At 49.5% G+C, this 19658-nt stretch overlaps 1 protein-coding gene across 10 annotated transcripts in view; it reads left to right on the top strand.

The window, feature by feature from the left end:
• The window catches only part of KDM2B (lysine demethylase 2B), a 118987-nt gene that overhangs the window by 17568 nt on the left and 81761 nt on the right, over positions 1 to 19658 (top strand). For 9 of the 10 annotated variants that reach the window (XM_070769513.1, XM_070769514.1, XM_070769510.1 and 6 more), the window contains exons 5-6: positions 7303 to 7481; positions 7680 to 7786. In XM_070769513.1, the coding sequence (XP_070625614.1) occupies positions 7303 to 7481; positions 7680 to 7786 (286 nt within the window). Of the gene's footprint in view, positions 1 to 7302; positions 7482 to 7679; positions 7787 to 18314; positions 18451 to 19658 lie in introns of those variants that run through there. The other variant, XM_070769517.1, reaches the window with a different exon arrangement.

Below are 19658 nucleotides of genomic sequence, written 5' to 3' on the forward strand. Positions count from 1 at the left end.
GCAAGACACTTGCATGTACTCTCTGAAGAGTGGGCTCAGGGGGAGTTGGGGTCAGTGCCCGTGCCTGCTTTACATTAGCCTTCAAGGTGACTTGCCACAGCTTACTCCCTGCTTCGAGCCCATGGCTCTTGGAACTGACTGATGGAGCCTTCAAAGCAAGGGCCATAGGGCCACGGATTAATTTCTGCAGCTGGAATTTGTTGGATGTGGGTGAAGCCTGTGAGCACAGAGAACCAGTGAGACTGGGAGGGAGGAGGAGGAGGGAGGAGGGAGCAAGGAGAGAGAGAAGCAGAGGGGTTGCTGAACTGTTGGCCTACTTAGGAACTCCAGCACCACGCCGACATGGAAAATTTCTCCTGTAACCCCTTGGCCTCAGGGGCCTGGGTTCTAGTGCTGTGGATCCCTTGCAGGCTCCAAAAGGCACCTTGTCCCTGTTACCCGCTCCCGCGGGGTGCTCCACAGAGCTTGGACTGCCACATTCCCTTCTCAGCACTGAGCTGTGCCACTTGCCTCCTCCCCAGGGCTCAGCTTCCAGCTCGGAGACCTGGCACTTAGGTCCAGCTCCCCTTTGCCACCAGTGGCAGACCAGCCTGGGAACCTGAGAAGACGAAGTCCAGGCGCTTAATCTCCCAGCTCAGACTGGAAGGGACTGGCAGGCCTCAAGTGTCCCCAGTGACCCCTCGGGCAAGCCTCTCCATCTCTTCCCTCTTCCTCCTACTCCCCTTAGTTCACATTAAAAAAATTTTTTTTAATTTATTTTTGTCTGTGTCAGGTCTTAGCTGTGGTGCACGTGTCACCCATTGCAGTGCTTGGGGTTCTTTCTAGTTGTGGTTTAAGGGCTTAGCTGCCCCAAGACATGTGGGATCTTAGTTCCCCGACCAGGGATCTAACCCGAATCCTCCACATAGAAAGGCGGACTCTTAACTACTGGGCCACCAGGGAAGTCCCTCAGTTAACATTTAAGGGATATGATCTAAGTAAGAACTAGGCTAGGATGGGGAGGGAGGTTCAAGAGGGAGGGGATATAGGTTTACCTGTGGTTGATTCATGTTGATGTATGGCAGAAACCAACGCAATATTGTAAAGCAATTATCCATCAATTAAGAATAAATAAACTTAATTAAGAAAAAAAAAAAAAAGAACTAGACTAGAGAATTCCTGGGAGGTCTGGGGGTTAAGATTCTGCCCTTTCACTGTAGGGGTCATGGGTTTGATCCCTGGTCAGGGAATTAAGATCCCACATGCTATGCGGTATAGCCAAAAAATAAAAATTAAAAATAAAAGAGAAGAATTTAAAATGGGCACCACCAACCAAAAAACTAGGCTAAAAATCAGTGTGTCAGCCCTGGAAGAGGACCTAAAAATGACCTAACCCAGTGGTTTTCAAAGGAAAATCCCTGGAATCCAGTTCTGAATTCTGAGTGCCTTCTCCCTACCCACTTCAGCCTGAGCTGCTTGTTTTTATTTATGTAGTTGGCTCTCGTCAAAGCATCTGTTTGAAGGAAGAATCTTGTGGCAATGAAAAAAATACAAAGATCAACTTCTTCCTGTCTTTACATATGAGGCAACTGAGGTCTAGAGGAGGGGCATTTGGCTCTGCAGGTAGTCACAGAGGTGGTGGTGTCTATGAAGCCAGAACCCAGGGCACGCAGATCCAAAGGGCATGGCTCTGTTTCTTCCCCATGAGAATGGCAGCTTCCACAGCATCCTGGCTTTTACCCCACTCATCTTGGGATGGCTTCTGCACATTCTGTAAGAGGATGTGGACACCGCACTGGTTTTGCCTTTTCAAGTAATGTTTGGTGCCCTTGAGCTTCTCTGCCAATTCTGGGAAAGGTGGCCCATGCCCTCCTGAGCCACGCCCTGGCATATTATTGTGGTCGAAATAGAATCCCAGAGAGAGGTAGGTATAGGAGGCCTGCAGATGCATGTTCCCCAGGTGGTGGACGGCACCCTCCGCTGTGGTAGAATAATTCTGACGAATCTGAGAGCTCATGATTGATGGGTATAAAGAGCTAAGATAAAAAAAATGCTGTTGGCTGGGACTTCCCTGGTGGTCGAGTCGTTAAGACTCTGCTTCCACGACAGGGGGTACAGTTTAATCCCTGGTCAGGGAACTAAGATCCTACATGTCACCTAATGCAGTCCACCCTCCCCCCAATTAAATATACTCAACAATCCATTCTTTAAAAATGTTGTTGGCTGGTCCTGGAGATCAGGGGTAGTTGAGTGGCTGGTTCCTAAGTTGTAACCGGAAAAAAGGTTGGAGGGTGGTGGGAGGCTGGAAGAAGGGGTGTTCCTGGGTTTTTTCCATCCCAACACTGTTGAAGCAGAAGACAAGTCTTCAGGGCCACGGAGTGCTCTCTCACACCTAGTCTTTTAAAAACTAGGAAGCTTAATTACTAAGGAATTTTTTTGTTTGTTTTTTAAAAGCTAAAAGTTTTTAAAATTCCTTAAAATGAGTAAATATCCTATCGTTTGTTCAAATTTCCAGTTGTTTCCTATATGGCACAAATGTTACTTTCTTTTTTAAACAGTTTCATGAGTCAGAATGTAAATAAGGGTTTTGCATTGTGATTGGTTGAGGTATCTTTTAACTCTTTTATAATCTCTGGGCTCTTCCTCGATCTCTTTCCAATCTGAAGAAGTTGGATTGTTTGAGCTATAGAATTTTTCATTACTTGGACTCAGCCTTGGAGTAGCTTTTCTGCGGGCGTCCCTGGTAACTTAGCTGGTAAAGAATCCACCTGCAATGCAGGAGACCCCGTTTCCATTCCTGGTCGGGAAGAGCCTCTGGAGAAGGGATAAGCTACCCACTCCAGTGTTCTTGGGCTTTGCTGGTGGCTCAGAGGACCGGGAGACCTGGGTTCGATCCCTGGATTGGGAAGATCTCCTGGAGGAGGGGATGGCAACCCACTCCAGTATTCTTGCCTGGAGAATCCCCAGGGACAGAGGAATTTCTGTAAATTGGCAGTTGGCCGAATTAATAGATGCTTGATCAGACTCAGAGCCTGTCTCGCTCATTCGTAATTAGTTCATTCATTTTTTTTTTTGCTTCATAGATCCGTCAGGAGGGGCATGTTAGTTCTTGCTTCTCCCTCTCTCCTCCATCTCTCTTCCTGCTGTTAGCATCTGTTGACGTCTATCTCCGTCATTTTATATTATTTTATTTTAGCGGTGCTGTAGCGCTTGCGTGACCTTAGTTCCCCAACCAGGGATCACCCCCGACCCGTGCAATGGGACCCTGGGGCCCCTCCATTGGACCACCAGTAGTCCTCCTTTGCCCTTTATTGTCTGGAATACGTCTATGGAGAAAAACTTACCCTCCTCTGCAGCTTGCTTCGAGCTGGCCCTTATCTCAGCTGTGTCAGACTCCTAAGCTTATAGTCACTTCACTCAGTATCCTTTCGCCTCCCCAGGACGTATTCTGAGGTTCCTGCATCTCTCATCCCCGCCTGCGGGCTGGAACGCAGCGGGATTGAATCCGGTTACTGGTACACCCATGTTTCCCTGGGGGTTTATAGAGCCTGGGCATCCAGAAGAACTATCTTTGCTCCTCCCTGTATTCCTACTTCGTCTCCTCCCACCCACCCGCTGCGGCTTGCGGGACACCTGGGGGAGCCGGACGGCGTTCCCTGAACACTGAGGACGCTATTCTTAGAACCGCTCCAGATACAGTCCATTGGCCTCCCACCCTAGGGCCTCTTCCCTCCGGCGACCCTCCGCCCCAGCTGCCCCTGGCAGTTCTAACCACTTCAGAGTCCGGACTTACTTTTCCGCTGAGGGTGGGGCAGATCGAGGTGGGTCAACAGGGGACCTTCCCCCCGGGAAGGATCAGAGTGGAGTGAGGATGCACAGAAGCCCTGGGGATTGTGTTGGGGAGAGGGGGTTCTGGAAGCCTGGTTTGTTGTTGTTCACTCAGTCGTGTCTGACTCTTTGTAATCCCATGGACTGCAGCACTCCAGGCTTCCCTGTCCTTCACCGTCTCTAGGAACTTGCTCAAACTCATGTCCATTGAGTCGGTGATGCCATCCAACCATCTCATCTTCTGCTGTCCCCTTCTTCTCCTGCCATCTATCTCTCCTAGCATCAGGATCTTTTCTAATGAGTCAGTTCTTTTTATTAGGTGGCCAAAGTATTAGAGCTTCAGCTTCAGCATCAGTCCTTCCAATGAATAGTCAGGTTGATTTCCTTTAGGATTGCCTGGTTTGATCTCTTTGCAGTCCAAGGGACTCCCAAGAGTCTTCTCTGGCACCACAGTTCAAAAGCCTGGTTAGTGCTCAAAAAAGTAAAAAGCAGGCCTTTCCCATGGGTATCCTTCTTGTTCAGTGATGGTTGTCTGTAGAGGTGGGGCTCTGGACTGCTCAATACTTCTTGATGTTTTTTAGGCTGGGAGGGAGGGGTGTGTGGGGCATTTTGCCCAATGCAAAGAGGGTTACTCTTATCTGCCTCTGGATACCCCCAGGTTGTTTCTTCAGTTCAGCTGTCATTTATATGTGAAGTAATAGGTTAAATGCTGGACAGCAAGAAGAATGACACTCAACATTTGTTTATTTCTTTAGTCACTATTTTTAAAATACTTATTTATTGTTTATTTATTACTATATTTATCTGGCTGTGTCTGATCTTAGTTGCAGCACTCGTGCTTACTGCACGCAGAATCTTTGGGTGCCGGCATGTGAACCCTTAGTTGCCATCTGTGGGATCTTAGTTCCCCAACTAGGGATGGAACCCTGGCCTGCTGCAGGGAAAGAGCAGAGCCCTAAACAGTGGACCACAAGGGAAGTCCCTATATTTAAAAGAAAAAATGTATTTATTTTTGGCTACACTGGGTCTTTGTTGTTGTGCCCTGGTTTTCTCTAGTATCAGTGCTGGGGCTTCTCATTGTGGTGGCTTCTCTTGTTGCAGAACACCCGCTCTAGAATACCCGGACTTCAGTAGTTATGGTCCATGGGCTTAGTTGTTCCCAGGCCTGTGGGATCTTCCTGGACCAGGGACTGAACCCACGTGCCATGCAATTGGCAGGCGGGTTGTTAACTATTGGGCCACCAGAGAAGTCCCTCTGTATTTTTTATGATGTGTGTTTTAAGTGGATAGAAGACTTTTGGAAGAAAAAAGATAATTGTAGAAAAATCAACTTTGTTGGTCATTTAGTGTCTGAATGTTTTTGTTTAATAATATCTTTACTGAGTTATAATTCACATACCATACAATTCACCTATTTAAAGTGTACAATTCAATGGTTTGTCGTCTGTCCACAGAGTTTGTGCAATCATCACCACAGTCAATTTTAGAACATTTTCATTACCCCCATACCTATGACCCCTCTCCATTAGCCATCCTTTTAGACTGACTGGCAGAGATTTAACTGACTCTGATTTCCCACCACCTCACTTTCTCTACCTGTAATTATATATATTAAAAAAAAAATTGTTTTTAAATTTTTTATTAGAGTGTAGTTGAGTGGGAAAGATCCCCCAGAGGAAGATATGGCATCCCATGGACAGAGGGTCCTGGAAGGCTATGGTCCATTGGGTCACAAAGAGCTGGACGTGACTGTAGTGACTGAGCAAGCACATGTAGTTGATTAAAATGTTGTGTTAGCTGCAGGTGTACAGCAGAGTGATTCAGTTGTACATATACAAGTATCTGTTCTTCTTCAAATTCTTCTCCCATTTAGGTTATTACAGAATATTGAGCAGAATTTCTTGTGCTACCCAGTAGGTCCTTGTTGTCTATTTTAAATATAGTGGTTCCACCTGTGATTATAAATGAAATTGCCCAATTAGGTAACACTTCCTACTTGCAGGCACTTCTCAGAAGTCTTTCATGTACATTAGCTCATTTAAATCATATGACAACACCATAGGCTGGCTACCAGGTTATAGATGGGGAAACTGCTACTCTGAGATGCTAAGAGGCCTGAGGGCCAGCTGGGATTCAAACCCACAAAGTCTTAGCTTAATGAGTGAAAGTCACTCAGTCATGTCCGACTCTTTGGGACCCCATGGCCTGTAGCCTACCAGGCTTCTCTGTCCATGGATTTCTCCAGGCCAGAGATTGGAATGGGTAGCTGTTCCCTTCTCCAGGGGATCTTCCCAACCCAAGGATCAGGGATCAAACCCAAGTCTCCGCATAGCAGACAGATTATTTACCATTTGAGCCACCAGGGAAGCTTAACTACCATATATATATATATATATAATTTATATTTTAATGCATCGAGTCTCTAATGCATCATGTCTTAGTTACAGAATGGGGGATATTCATTGCATCATGCAGGATCTTTCCTTGCAGCACAGATTCTCTAGTTGTCCATGGGTTCAGTAGTTGCCTTGTGGGCTTAGTTGCCCCTTGGCATGTGGGATCTTAGTTCCCCAACCAGGGATTGAACCTGCATCCCTTGCAATTGCAAGGTGGATTCTTAACCACTGGACTGCCAGGGAGTTCCCCAGCATAACCACTATATTGTACTGATGGGGCAGCTAGCTCCAGGCCTTTAATGCCACTTGTTCCAGCCTGTAGGGCTGTGAGTCCCATCACCTACCTGCCCAGTGAATCTCCTTCCCCAGGGGGCTTTGTGGATGGGACCCTGAGCAAAGTGAGGGAGGAGAGGCAGGGGGAGGCTGGAGGCGGGCCAGAAAGTGGGGAGAACTTGGTGGGGGGGCGGCTGTTCTTTTCCCCTCCCCACGCTAACGGCAGGTTCTCTGCCAGGTGGGCTTTCCAGAAAAGCTGAGCAGAGCCCACCTGTTCCAAGAGCCCTAGTGAGGAAGGAGCTGGCACTATCCAGAGCTTGGCCAGAGTTTCCTGCAAAGTTCAGGGATGCCCCCTGGTGGATTTGCACTCCTGACTCAAAACCAAAGCGCTTCTCCAAGGCTTCCTGGGATCTATGGGGCGAGGAGCTGGCCTCTGAAGGCAGGGATCATTTTTCAGCCTTAGCATGTGATCAAGATTGAGTATTGCAGGGGGCAGGGGCCAAGGTTGGGGGTTAAGAACGTTGGTGCCGGCATTAGATGGATTTGGCTTCAAATCCCAGCTCTGCTGCTCAATAACCGAGCTTTTGGGGTAAGTTAGTTGCGGAGGGAAACAGATTGATTGAAGAGGGATTCTTTTTAAGATTGGAGAGTGATTCAGTGAGGAACACTGATGGGATGATGTCATTGAGTAGACAAGGTGTAGGGTTGTAGGATGAGGCATATTCTGGATGCTGGGTTAGGGGCAGGTTTTGTTTTGCGGGGCCTCCCACGTAGGATCTGGAGCTCTAGCTGGCTGGAGCCACCAGCCTGTGGATTCTGTCCCCAGGTAGCCGACGGCTGGTGGACGTGATGGACGTGAACACCCAGAAAGGCACGGAGATGAGCATGTCCCAGTTCGTACGGTACTACGAGACGCCCGAGGCCCAGCGGGACAAGCTGTACAACGTCATCAGCCTTGAGTTCAGCCACACCAAGCTGGAGCACTTGGTCAAGCGTCCCACCGTGGTAGGTCCCCAGCTGTGGTTCCCCTCCCCAGTCCCTTCCCCCTCCTCTCCTTGCCTGAGGCCAGCCTGCACTTGCCTGTCGGGGGAGGGCAGGAGGGATTTGGGAGCATGAGGAGGAGGAGGGTTGAGGCAGTGATGGGGTCCAACTTAAGGGTACATGGGGCCAGGAAGCGCTGATGGTGGTCTGGCTGGATTTCAGGTAGACCTGGTGGACTGGGTGGACAACATGTGGCCTCAGCACTTGAAGGAGAAGCAGACGGAAGCCACGAATGCCATTGCAGAGATGAAGTACCCGAAAGTGAAGAAGTAAGACTGGCTGCCTGGTGGCGGGAGCTGGGAGTGGGTGACTCTCAGCCTTGTAGGGGGTGAGGGCTGGAAATGAGCCTGGGCTGAGGCCGCAGCTCTTTGGGGTGCTGCTGGGATGTGAGTGCTGGGGGTCCTGAGTGTGGGCAGGTTGGCTCTGCATTCTGCTCTGGGTCTGGATTCTTCATCCAGATGGTTCTTGGGCCTTCCTGCCAGCCCTGCCCAGGGGGATGTGATCTGAAGAGGAGGAGGAGTAATGGAAACCATCTCTCTGTGCATATGTGTGTGTGTATGTGTGTGCGTACTTGTCAAACATTCTACTACTCCCTCCAAGTGACAATGTGTCTTAGGAGTGGATTTTCTAGGGACCCACCGTGGACACTTTGCTTTTGCCGAGGGCTGGATAGGGGTCTGGTATTCTTTTGCTTCCTGTTGCTGAGACCAGGCACCTCTGATAGAGAAGAACCTTCTCTGAATAAAGCCAGGGGCCACTTCCTCACCAGACACTCCTTAGAGAGACAGTGTCCTCTAAGGGGGAGGTTGGTGCTGTGCTGGAAAGGTTGGCCACATCTAATTATGGGGACATCACTACAGGCAGCGTGACCAGCAAGTCCTGAGACCAATTATTTAACATGGGCAGAGGTGGCTGTGAGCACCTCCGTGTTCTAGGATTTGAGTGGAGGACCCTTGGGATGACGAAGTCACCTTGGGGCTCCTGCCATCTCAGGCCCTCTGTTTCTATCTTTAAAATGAGAATGAGATGCTCGCGGGCCAGGCAGTTGCTCTGTGCTTCCTAGAAGAGTTGGCTCTGGTGGCTCTGAATCCATTAGCATCTCTCTGCCGAGCCCTGCTGCCAGGAGTGCCCCCAGGAGCTTAAAGGCTGTGAACTTCTCATTCACTCAGCCCTTCATTCAGTGCATATTGAATGCAAACTCCGTGCCAGGCTTTGTAAGGGAGGCCAGCACGCTGGCCCTGGGCTTCCCAACGTTTTGCTTTCAAGCTCTCTCTCTGTTTAATTACTTCTCAGGCATTTTTTCTCCTCTCAAAGCTGATGCTTCTTAATACCCATTGGATCTGGGCTGCCTTGAAGGGAAAGACTGGGCTCAGGGTGGGGTTGGTAGGAGGGTTTTCAATTCTGTTCTGTTTCGATGCGATTGCAGCAAAATTTATGGAGACCGTGGGACAGGGAAGTAATAGAGAAACAGGTCTAAAAGCCCCTACCTTCTGGAGAACAACGGGCCATTAACGCGAGGGCAAGGTACAGCTCTCATCCTGTGTGTGTATGTTAGTCGTGTCTGACTCTTTGCGACTCCATGGACTGTAGCCTGCCAGGCTCTTTAGTCCATGGAATTCTCCAGGCAAGAATACTGGAGTGGGTTGCCATTCCCTCCTCCAGGGGATCTTCCCAACCCAGGGATCGAACCCAGGTCTCCTGCATTGCAGGCAGTTTCTTTACCATCTGAGCCACCAGGGAAGCCAGCTTTCATCCTAGGCAGAGAGAAACAGGTTCCCAGAAGGGAAATGGGGAAAAGAGGAATCTTTTTTGGCTGCTGGCCTCAGAAAATCCTGTCAGAGGGGATGTTTGACATGGGATTTAAAGGACAGAGGAGATGGGAGGGAAGTGGGGAGGGATGGAGGTAGGCAAGTGCCAAGGGCCTTGATGGAATCACAGAGGCGGAGCTTGAGGAACAAGTGTGGGACTCAGATTAGAGGTAGATCCTGGCTCTCTTTGATTGATCGATCGATTGATTCCACCTATATATTGAACAACTGATTGGTGCTGGGCACTGAGAATACAATGGGGAGAAAACCGTGTAAGCTCCCTGCCCTCATGGAGCTTATGGTCTGTGCAGGAGACCTATTAATCCAATGATCAGAGAAACAAATGGAAGTTTGCAGTTGTGATGAGGCCACAAGGCAGAGACCTCTGGAGTTAAAGAGCTTGTACCAGGGGATTCATCAGGTCATGGAGGGCAGGGCAAGCCACCTTGAACTGTGGTCTGAAGGGAAGAGGAATTATTTAAGTGAAAAGACCTTGGAAGAGCTTTTCTGACTGTGTACAGAGCCTGGGGTGGTGGGGAGGGCTGGGAAGAGGGTGGGGCTGAAGGACTTGCCAAAAAGGCCAGTAGGAGTGGAGCAGAGCAAGGGAGGGTCAGTGGTGCAGGATGAAGGGTGGGCCAGGCTGACAGGAGTCATGCTGCTGCTGCTAAGTCACTTCAGTCGTGTCCGACTCTGTGCGACCCCATAGACGGCAGCCCACCAGGCTCCCCCGTCCCTGGGATTCTCCAGGCAAGAACACTGGAGTGGGTTGCCATTTCCTTCTCCAATGCATGAAAGTGAAAAGTGAAAGTGAAGTTGCTTAGTCATGTCTGACTCTTCACGACCCCATGGACTGCAGCCCACCAGGCTCTTCCCTCCATGGGATTTTCCAGGCAAGAGTACTGGAGTGGGGTGCCATTGCCTTCTCTGATTATCCTCCTAAGGAGCCTTTTTTATTTTTAAAGACATTTCTCTTCTAAACACATCTTTCTCCTAATTGCCCACCTCCCAAAATTTAATGTCACCAAGATACCATGTATCTGTTTGTGTATATATATTGTGTACTTTACACATACAAAGAGTAAGATTTTGTTTCACCCCTTGGGAGTGCATCAGCCTGTAGAGGGGGGATGCTCTTGCCTGAGGAGGAACACTAGGCTCACAGGAAGGCCAGGTGAGAATATTATCAGACACGGGGCAGGAGTAAGTCTGTTTCTTCAGTGGGTCTCCTTCCATGAAGAAACTGCATGGTCTCAAGAGAAAATAGTTACAGATACTGATATACAGGGCTCTCTCAATGAAAAAGGTAGCTTATAATTAGTAAGGCCCACTAACAAAACCCAGCCTACAATCCCAGCTTGTAATCATTTTTTTAACATCTAACTGAATAGACAGCCAAGGATCAACAACTATATGAGGAAAGCCTGGAATATTAAAAAAAAAAAGGGGGGGGGGTGGGGCGGGAGGGCTAAAAAACTTCAGAAAAAGAGAACTTATAATTAATATTCATGATACAGGAGATACCTCCTTTTTACTGAGCTTTGCCAATAGCGTTTTTTTTGTTATTTTCTTTCTCTTTTTTTTACAAATTGAAGTTTTGTGGCAACTCTATGTCAATCAAAGTCTACAGGTTCCATTTTTCCAAGAGCATCTGCTCACTTCATGTCTTTGTCACGTTTTGATAATTCTTATAGTACTACAAATATTTTCATTATTATTTTATTTATTGTAGTGATCTGTGATAAGTGATCTTTGATGTTACCATATGACTTGCTGAAGGCTCAGATGATGGTCAGCGTTTTTTATCATTAAGGCATTTTTTAAATTAAAGAATGTACAATTTTTTGAGGAGAGTCATAAAGCTAGTGTGCGTGCTAAGTCATTTCAGTTGTGTCTGACTCTGTCACCCGATGGGATGTAGCCTGCCAGGCTCCTCTATCCATGGGGTTCTCCAGGCAAGAATACTGGAGTGGATTGCCATGGGGGTCTGTATTTCTCCTAAGAGCAATCAGAAACCTCTTGAATTACAAAAATATATATATATATATTTTGATTACTCGGCATGTGGCATCTTAGTTTCCCAACCAGGGATTGAACCCACACCCCCTGCATTGGAAGAGCAGAGTCTTAACCACTGGACCACCAGGGAAGTCCCCAGAAACCTTGGAGATTTTAAGCAGAGAGGGATGTGTTCAGATTTGCATTCTGCAAATTCTGCAGCTGCAGTGTGGATTGAAGGAGGTGTGGGGGCAGACTGATAGAGCAGCCATTGCATCATCTACCTGAGGATGGGTAATGGGGCAGGGTTAGGGGAGAGCAGAGCACAAATGGGACATGTATTTAGGAAGGTGAAATAGACAGCCTTGGGTGACAGATTTCAATTAAGTAATGTCTACCTCGCCTGTCTGAGATAGTCAGTGTATTCTTCACTTTATTGAAAGATTCCTTTAAATAGGAAGCTCTGTTAATACACTGAGAGTTCTATCTAGTTACCAAAAAAAGAGTCACCCACAATTTTCTAGAACCACATGTCTTGGACATATTGGTTGGATCATGTGGCAAATAAATTTACAAACCCTGTCAGTGGCCTAGAACTTGTTATAGGATTTGAAGCTTGTTAGGAAGGAAATTGTCACCTTGGAAGTAGTACGTTTGTTCGGCTGAAACAAATGCTAATTTCAGTTAATAAACAAGGTAAAAAATCCCATGATGATGAAGTCCTCTGGGATCATAGAATTGTTCTTTGGAATTTAATTAAAATGACACGTTCTAGAAACCAGAGTTTTCATGCTGGAGGTGCCTGGAGAGTGGAAACAGGAAGGGTCACCTGAACCGAGGGTTTGCAGCGGGGCGAGAGGAGGGTTACCAAGCCATGCCTGCTTCCTCCCTGGTTCCAGGGTTTATGCCCTTTGATCGTGGTGAGGAGGTAAGGAATTTTAATGGATTTTTGTTCAGGAATTTCAGGCAAGGAAGGGGTGGAGACAGTTGTCAAGGGGGTAGTTGCAACGTTGTGGGAGACAGAATATGTGTAAAGGGTATACTAGTGTGGGAATTCTCTGGTGGTCTAGTGTTTGGGACTTGGTGCTTTCACTACTGTGGCTCCCACTGGATCCCTAGTGGGGGAACTAAGATCCCACAAGCCGCATGGTGCAGCCAAAATATAAATAACTAGTGTGTATATATATATTTATACTAGTTATTAATTACCTCTTGCATTTGCTGTGTATTACATGCAAGACATTAAGTAGTTGGTAGACTGCAGTGAATAAACAGAGTCCCTCTTCTCACAGAGCTTGTATTCTGGATGGGAGAAGAGACAGGCCAGGATAAATTATATTATGTGTGTGTGTGTGTGTGTGTGTGTGTGTGTGTGTATGTGTTAGTTGCTCAGTTGTGTCTTACTCTTTGTAACCCCATGGATTGTATGTAGCCTGCCTGGCTCCTGTGTCCATGGAATTCTCCAGGCAAGAATACTGGAGTGGGTTGCCATTCCCTTCTCCAGGGGATCTTCCGGACCCAGGGATCGAACCTGGGTCTCCTACATTGCAGGCAGATTCTTTACTGTCTGAGCCATTAGGGAAGCTCTAAATTATATTATAATTTACCCTAAATTATTATATTATCCTAAGTTATAATATATATTAAGAAATGATAAGTATCATTAGCAGGATAAAGGGAAAAGGTGATGACAGGGTGGACTGAATATCAGCTGCACCATCTTATTTCTGCCACATCCTCCCCACCCCCATCGCTGTCCTGTAGAAACAATTTGTACAGAATTATTTGTCTTGGGAAATTCCTTACCGTTGTACAAACAGTGACAATGACTTGGAAGTATCCCTGTTAGTTGTTTATTGCTACATTACACTTTAAACTTAACAACTTAAAAAATGTATATCTTAGTAGCATCAGCTCACAGCTTCTGAAGGGCAGGTGTGACTCAGGTGGGTAATTATGGCTCAAAGTCTTGCTTACACTTGGGTTAAAACTTAGACCTGGGGGATTCCCTGATGGTCCAGTGGTTAAGCCTCTGCACTTTCACTGCCAAGGGCCTAGGTTCCATCCCAGGTCGGGGAACTAAGATCCCACAAGCCATGGGGTATGGCAAAAAAAAAAACAAACAAAAAACCAGCTTAGGCGTGGGCCTCAATTCTTCACTACGTGGGCCTCTCTGTAAGGCTGCTTGAGTGTCCTCAAGATGTGACAGCTTCCTTCCCTCCATCAGGAGTGGTTTGAGAGAGAACAGGAGGAAGCTACAGTGCCTTTTATAACCTAATTTTGGAAGTCACATACTTTTTCGATCATGCTAAGTCCCTTCATTCATTTCCGACTCTTTGTGATGCTATGGACTATAGCCTGCCAGGCTCCTCTGTCCGTGGAATTTTCCAGGCAAGAATGCTGGAGTAGATAGCCATTTCCTCCTCCCGGGTATCTTCCCAACCCAGGAATCGAACCCATGTCTCCTGTGTCTCCTGCATTGGCAGGGGGGTTCTTTACCACCAGTGCCATGTGGGAAGCCTGACATACTATTTACTTCTGCATTATTCTAGTTAGTTAAAAGCAAGTCACTAAATCCAGCCCATGCTCAAGGGAGGGGAATTTGGCTCTGCCTCTGGAAGGGGTAGGGGAGCACTCAGAGACTTTTTGGACGTGTTTTACAACTTCTACAGTAATCTCCTAGGTCTGTGACATGGGCACACGTTTTCCACTTAGGACTGTAGGATATTTTAACGCATTTCAGAAAGAAATGGGCAAGTCGTTTCCCTTCTCACCTGCTCACACTCCAGGCTTGCAGAAATGAGGTTTGCTGGTGTATTGGAGATATACCATGTACCAAAAGAGCTTAGAAGCCCAGCCTAAACAGGATCCCATATAAAGCATACACTTGGCTCCCCACAAATTGAAAATTGACCACATTTTCTGGAAGTGGCAGGAAGAATAAAGGAATAATGTGAGGGTACAAAGGTGAAACAGGATGAAGACAGGCACTGGAAAGACCAAGTTTTGGGGCTGCCTCTGCTACTCCCTGTACCTATGCAAGTGTTTCATCTCCTTTTTTTTTTTTTTAAATAAATTATTTATCTATTTGGTTGTCCAAGGTCTGAGCTGTGGCAGGCAGGATTTTTTTAAATTGTGGCGTATGAACTCATAGTTGTGGCATGTAGAGTCTAGTTCCTTGACCAGGGATTGAACCTGGGCCCCCTGCATTCAGAGCATGGAGTCTCAGCCACTGGACCACCAGGGAAGTCTGGATCTTCACTTCCGTCTACAAAACGGGGATCCTGTGATCCCTGCCCTGCATCCCTGCCATGCTAAAGGGAAGATGGAGCCTACAATGGATGTGAAATGTAGTTGGGATAAAATGTTTTTGTCCATGTGGTCTCATGTATAGAGACGCAGAGGCTGCAGCTGCCATCGGAATCCTGGCATCCACTGCTTTCTAATCTACCCTCCCTCATATTTACATAAGGCATCTCTACAACCCATATTTACCTTCTCACTCTCATCAGTCATGTTTGCTGGCATCGTAAATGATTTCCCCTGTGTAATATATCACACAGAGAAATTGACACGGAGACGCTGCTGCTGTCACACACGGGCCATGCCCTGGACCCAGGCCTCTGGATTCCTGGGTTTTCCCTTGTACCTCAAAAAGAAGAGCAAAGAAAACTGTCCTTTCCTGTAGTGCCATGTATGGACCCAGGTGCTGTGTTTTATACTTAGCACACAAATCTCAAAAATATAGGAAGCAGGTTACTTTTGTTGTTGTCCAGTCGCTAAGTTGTATGGGACTATTTGCAACCCTGTGAACTGCAGCATACCGGATTTTGCTCAAACTCATGTCCATTGAGTCGGTGATGCCATCCAACCATCTCATCCTCTATTGCTCCCTTCTGCCCTCAATCTTTCCCAGCACAGGGTCTTTTCCAATGAGTCGGCTCTTTGCATCAGGTGGCCAAAGTATTGGAGCTTCAGCATCAGTCCTTCCAGTGAATAGTCAGGGTTGATTTCCTTTAGGATTGACTGGTTTGATCTCCTTGCAGTCCACGGGACTCTCAAGAGTCTTCTCCATTACTACAATTCGAAAGCATCAATTCTTTGGCCCTCAGCCTTCTTTATGGTCCAGCTGTCACATCCGTAAGATAAATGGAAGCTGAAATTCACAGTCGTTCAATGCAGTATGGATGTAGCAGCTGAGCGTAAGTCAGTAGGAGCTGCTTCTGGGTAACCAGAGAGGCAACGTTTAAAAAAAAAAAAAAGCCTTTAAAAAAAACCAAAAAACCAGTGCTGGCCAAACCAAATCAGTTCAGGGCCTGGTTTGATCTGTGAGGGCCATGAGTTAGAGGGCCCTGAGTAGTTTAACAAATGGGATGCTGAGTTCCAGAGGCAGGGAACGATTTGGTCTAGTTCACATAGCTGATTGAATAATTATAGGGCTGTTGCTGGGTGCTGCATTTACATGGATGAATCTGGTATGGTCCCTCCTCTCAAGTAGCTGAGGCATTTGTGACTTTAAAAGTAATATGGGGAAGTTCCCTGGTGGCCTAGTGGTTAGGATTGGGTGCTTTCCCTGAGAAGGCCTCAGTTCAATCTCTGGTCAGGGAACCGTCCTGTATGCTGGTGATGCGGCCAAAATACAAAATTAAAAAAAAAAGAAAGGTAATATGTCTCCCATGTGGACAGCTTGATCCTGTTGTCAGGGCCTTCTCCTCTCTTAGATCATTTAACTCAATGACTGGTGTTCAGATTCAGGGTCAGGGATAATCATTGTCATGACTGTCTTTTCTTTTAAATAGGCAAAGTATTCATAAGGTAAAAAATTCAACCCTTTCTAGGGCGTTTACAGTTTAACTTCACAGCAGGCCATCAGGGAGGTTCCAATGCATGAGCCATCCTGTAAATGACAACACAAAGCAGCACCCTGGGACAGGGGATTGACCACCTTGAAATGGCTCAGTGTTCACTTCCCTAAAATGGGGATTATTGGGTTGTTTAGAGGGTAAAATGTTATCATACCAGTAAACAGCTATTATTATGAGCAGCTGATAATTGGAACCTATTCATTAAGAATGGTTAGTAGCCTGGGGAATGGAACTTGGCTAAAGAAAGGAGAAGTTTGATTTCTGTCCCTGCAGCCAGCATACTACCATCTCCTGCCCTTTTTGTAGTTTGGGAGGAGGGCGGGAAGGGTGGGATGAAAAGTGGGCTGTTGTCCTGATGAGCCCGCCTGGGATGGAGGGGACTTCTGATTTGAGCTGGGCTAACTCTTTTAGGGGTTCCCTGGTGGCTCAGTGATTAAAAAAATCCACCTGCAGGAGACTCCATTCTGGTATTCTTGCCTGGGAAATCCCATGGACAGAGGAACCTGGCTGTCTACAGCCCACGGGGTCACAAAAAAAGATTTAGTGACTAAACAACAGTTCCTTCAGTTAGTGTCTGAGGTTTGGCTGTAACCTGCAGACTCTGCTGTTTGTGAGTCTTGGGATTTACCAGGGAGATGTGGGGAGAATGGCTGAGAAACTCTGAGGCTGTTTGGATAAGTACCTCACTTCAAGGTTAGTGATCAGGGTGAGCCTCTCTGCTTTCTCACCTGTAAAATGGGTACAATCCTGGGAATGACCTTACAGGGTTGTTGTGAAGGTTGGATTCATCATCAAAGTGTCTATCTCAGTGAATTTCTACAGGAGTTCTATGATGTGGGGTTACTGAGCTACTAAGGGAGCAGATAAGGGACAGGGCTGCAAGAGCATCTTAGATTGCAAATGAACTTCAGGTCACCTCCCTGCCCTCAGGACAAGTATCCTGCTGAGAGAGGGGAAGTGGTTGTCCAAGGTCATACTGGAGTGTGTTTTAAGGCCAGAGCAGAGTCCCTGGTCCCTGGGCTGCCACACCCGGGATCTGACAAGCCCTCCACCTGCTGGCACTGGCCCTTCCTATAGCTTTGCCCCGATGGGTGCGTTTCAGGAAGCTAATTTTGTTGGGTCGTCGCCTTCAACAGCAGGATAGCATCCACACTCCCTGAAAACATGTGTGCGGGAGTCCCCGTGCGCCTGCCAGTAGAACAGAGGTGGGGAGAGCTATCCTGGTGCCCCCACCCAGCCGGGGTGAGGGGGCGGCCGTGGGCGGCGGCGGCGTCCCCTGGCGCTGGTCTGGCGCGCTTCCTTGTCACCGCCGCGGCCTCCCTCCGCCTCCCTGGCGGCCGCCGCGCCGCGCGGGTGTTCAGTTTCAGCGCGGGGATGAGTGCAGGCTGCGCCCAGCTCCCCGAGAAAGGAAGGAAGCCAGCAAGCGAGGGCTCCGCGGTCCTCGACCGGGGCCTGGCAGCACCGTGGAGGGTGCTCGGCTCTGGTCGCGGGGGCCGGGCGAGCGTCCAGCTTCTGCCGCCCAAGGGGACACCCGGGAGCCGCACCGCCGAGGGTAACCGCGGGCGGGGCTGGGCGGGCGTCCCTGCGTGGCGCCCTGCGGGCCCCAGGCTGCCCGGGAGCCCCCACTCCTTCGGGGCGCGCTGGGGCGGGGTGTGGGTCGCCTCCTGCCCGCGGGCTGAACGGCCGGCGTCGCGGAGCGGCTCTTTGTGTCTCCCGGGGCTGCGTGTAAGTGTGTAGAGTGTGTGCACGCGGGCGCGCTCTCATCGCCTCCAGCCCCATCACCCGGTGCCAGCTTTCCAGGCACCCCCCGCCTCCCCCGCGTACCAGACCTTTGCCCGAGGGGACGCCCCCTGGGCTGCCGGGGGAGTTTCGCCAAGTTGGAGGGAAAAGGGCGGGGTGGGGTTGCCCCGCCTCCCCAGACGCCAGGCAGTGCCCCAAAGTTAGTGCTGCAGGTGCAGCGCCCCCACCTTCCAGGCTCCTCCCCAACCAGCCCGAGCCTTGGGAGGCAGGAGCCCCCCCAAAGGCTTGGGGGCGCCTGATATAAAGCCGCCAACTTGGAAGGTGGAAGACCTCACAGAAAACCACCCGCGCCGGTGCGGGGGTGGGGGTGGGGGGTAGGGGGCGCGGCTTTCCGGGCAGGGGGCGGCCGCGGCCCAGGCGGAACCAAGGCTGGCTGGCCGGCCGCCGTGAGAGCTTAGCGGCCGTGGCACCGAGCCGGGGTGCCCATGTGACTGCGGTGTGCTTTGGAAGAGGAAGCTGTTAGAGGTCAGTGCAAAGGCGTCACGCCAGAGAGAGCCAGAAGCGGGAGTGAGGGGGGAGACGTGGGATGAGCATGGCGGGGCGAAGGCTGCAGCCACCGGGACCAAAGCGGCCCTCTCCCAGCTCCCCTGGCTGCCCTAAAGCATGCAATTGCCCGGCAGGAGGGACCGGTCGGTCCTGGACGCCTGGAAATGAGGGACCTGGGAGGAGGGACCTCTCCAGGAGAGGCTGGTCTGGAAGTGGCTCCCCGGAGCTCCGAGGGGCCTCAGAGGATGCTGGAGGGTGACTGGGAGGGTAGAACAGACGCCAGCTCAACTTGGAGAACTTTCCCTTGCACGCAGCAGCCGCAGCTTGAAGGGATTCCCTTTCCACACTTGCCAGGGAGGTTGGGGCTGAGGCTGGAGATGGGCAGGTTGAGGTGGGTGACCTGTTTGACCAGGCAGGCTTGGGTCTGGGGCCCAAGAGCCAAAACTACTCTCTTTTCTGCTTTGGGCACCGGGGAGAGTGTCCAGCTGCAGGCCAAAGGAAGCATCTCGCCTTGCTCCATCCCACGAACACTTAAATTGTTTTTCCTAGACTGTTTTCTGCCAGGGGCCTGGAGGAGGTGGAAATCAAGGTTAGATTAAAAAAAGAAGAGATGGTTTTAGGAAAATGAGGACTAATATTTTGAAGTGGTGCTTCAGGCCGGTGTGGTCCATGGGGATGGGGGTGGGGTGGGGGCTTCAGCACCCCCCTGCCCCTTGAGTTCCTTGGAGAGATGAGAAACACCCAGGCCTTCGGCTAGGGACCTGGCTGGGTGGGCAGGGAGGAGGCAGCGGGGTGTGGAGCCGGAGCCGGAGCCGGAGCTGGGACTTTAACAGCCTCAGCGCCAGCACCGCAGCCCGCGCCTGTCTTCGTGACTGGGCTGCGTCCTGCGCTGTCAACTACACCCCTCCGATGGGGTTGCTAGGCAGCGGGGCTCTGATGTGCGGGAAGGCCTTCTGATTTGTCAGCCTCCTGCAGACACATGGTTAAGGCTCCTTCCAGCCTATCCGGAGGAGGGACGCGGGGCACGCCGCCTGCATACTGCCGACAGCCCCGGGTCCACCTGAATGTGAGGTGCAAAAGGCAACCAGAGGGAGGGGCCACCTGGAACCCTCCAGCTTCCTAACCAGCTCTGCCCCACGCCCCCCTCCTCCCCTCCACCCCATTATCTCCTCTTAAGCTGCAGGTTC

The sequence above is a fragment of the Bos indicus genome, chromosome 17 (assembly GCF_029378745.1).
Source record: "Bos indicus isolate NIAB-ARS_2022 breed Sahiwal x Tharparkar chromosome 17, NIAB-ARS_B.indTharparkar_mat_pri_1.0, whole genome shotgun sequence".
Classification (NCBI taxonomy): domain Eukaryota; kingdom Metazoa; phylum Chordata; class Mammalia; order Artiodactyla; family Bovidae; genus Bos; species Bos indicus.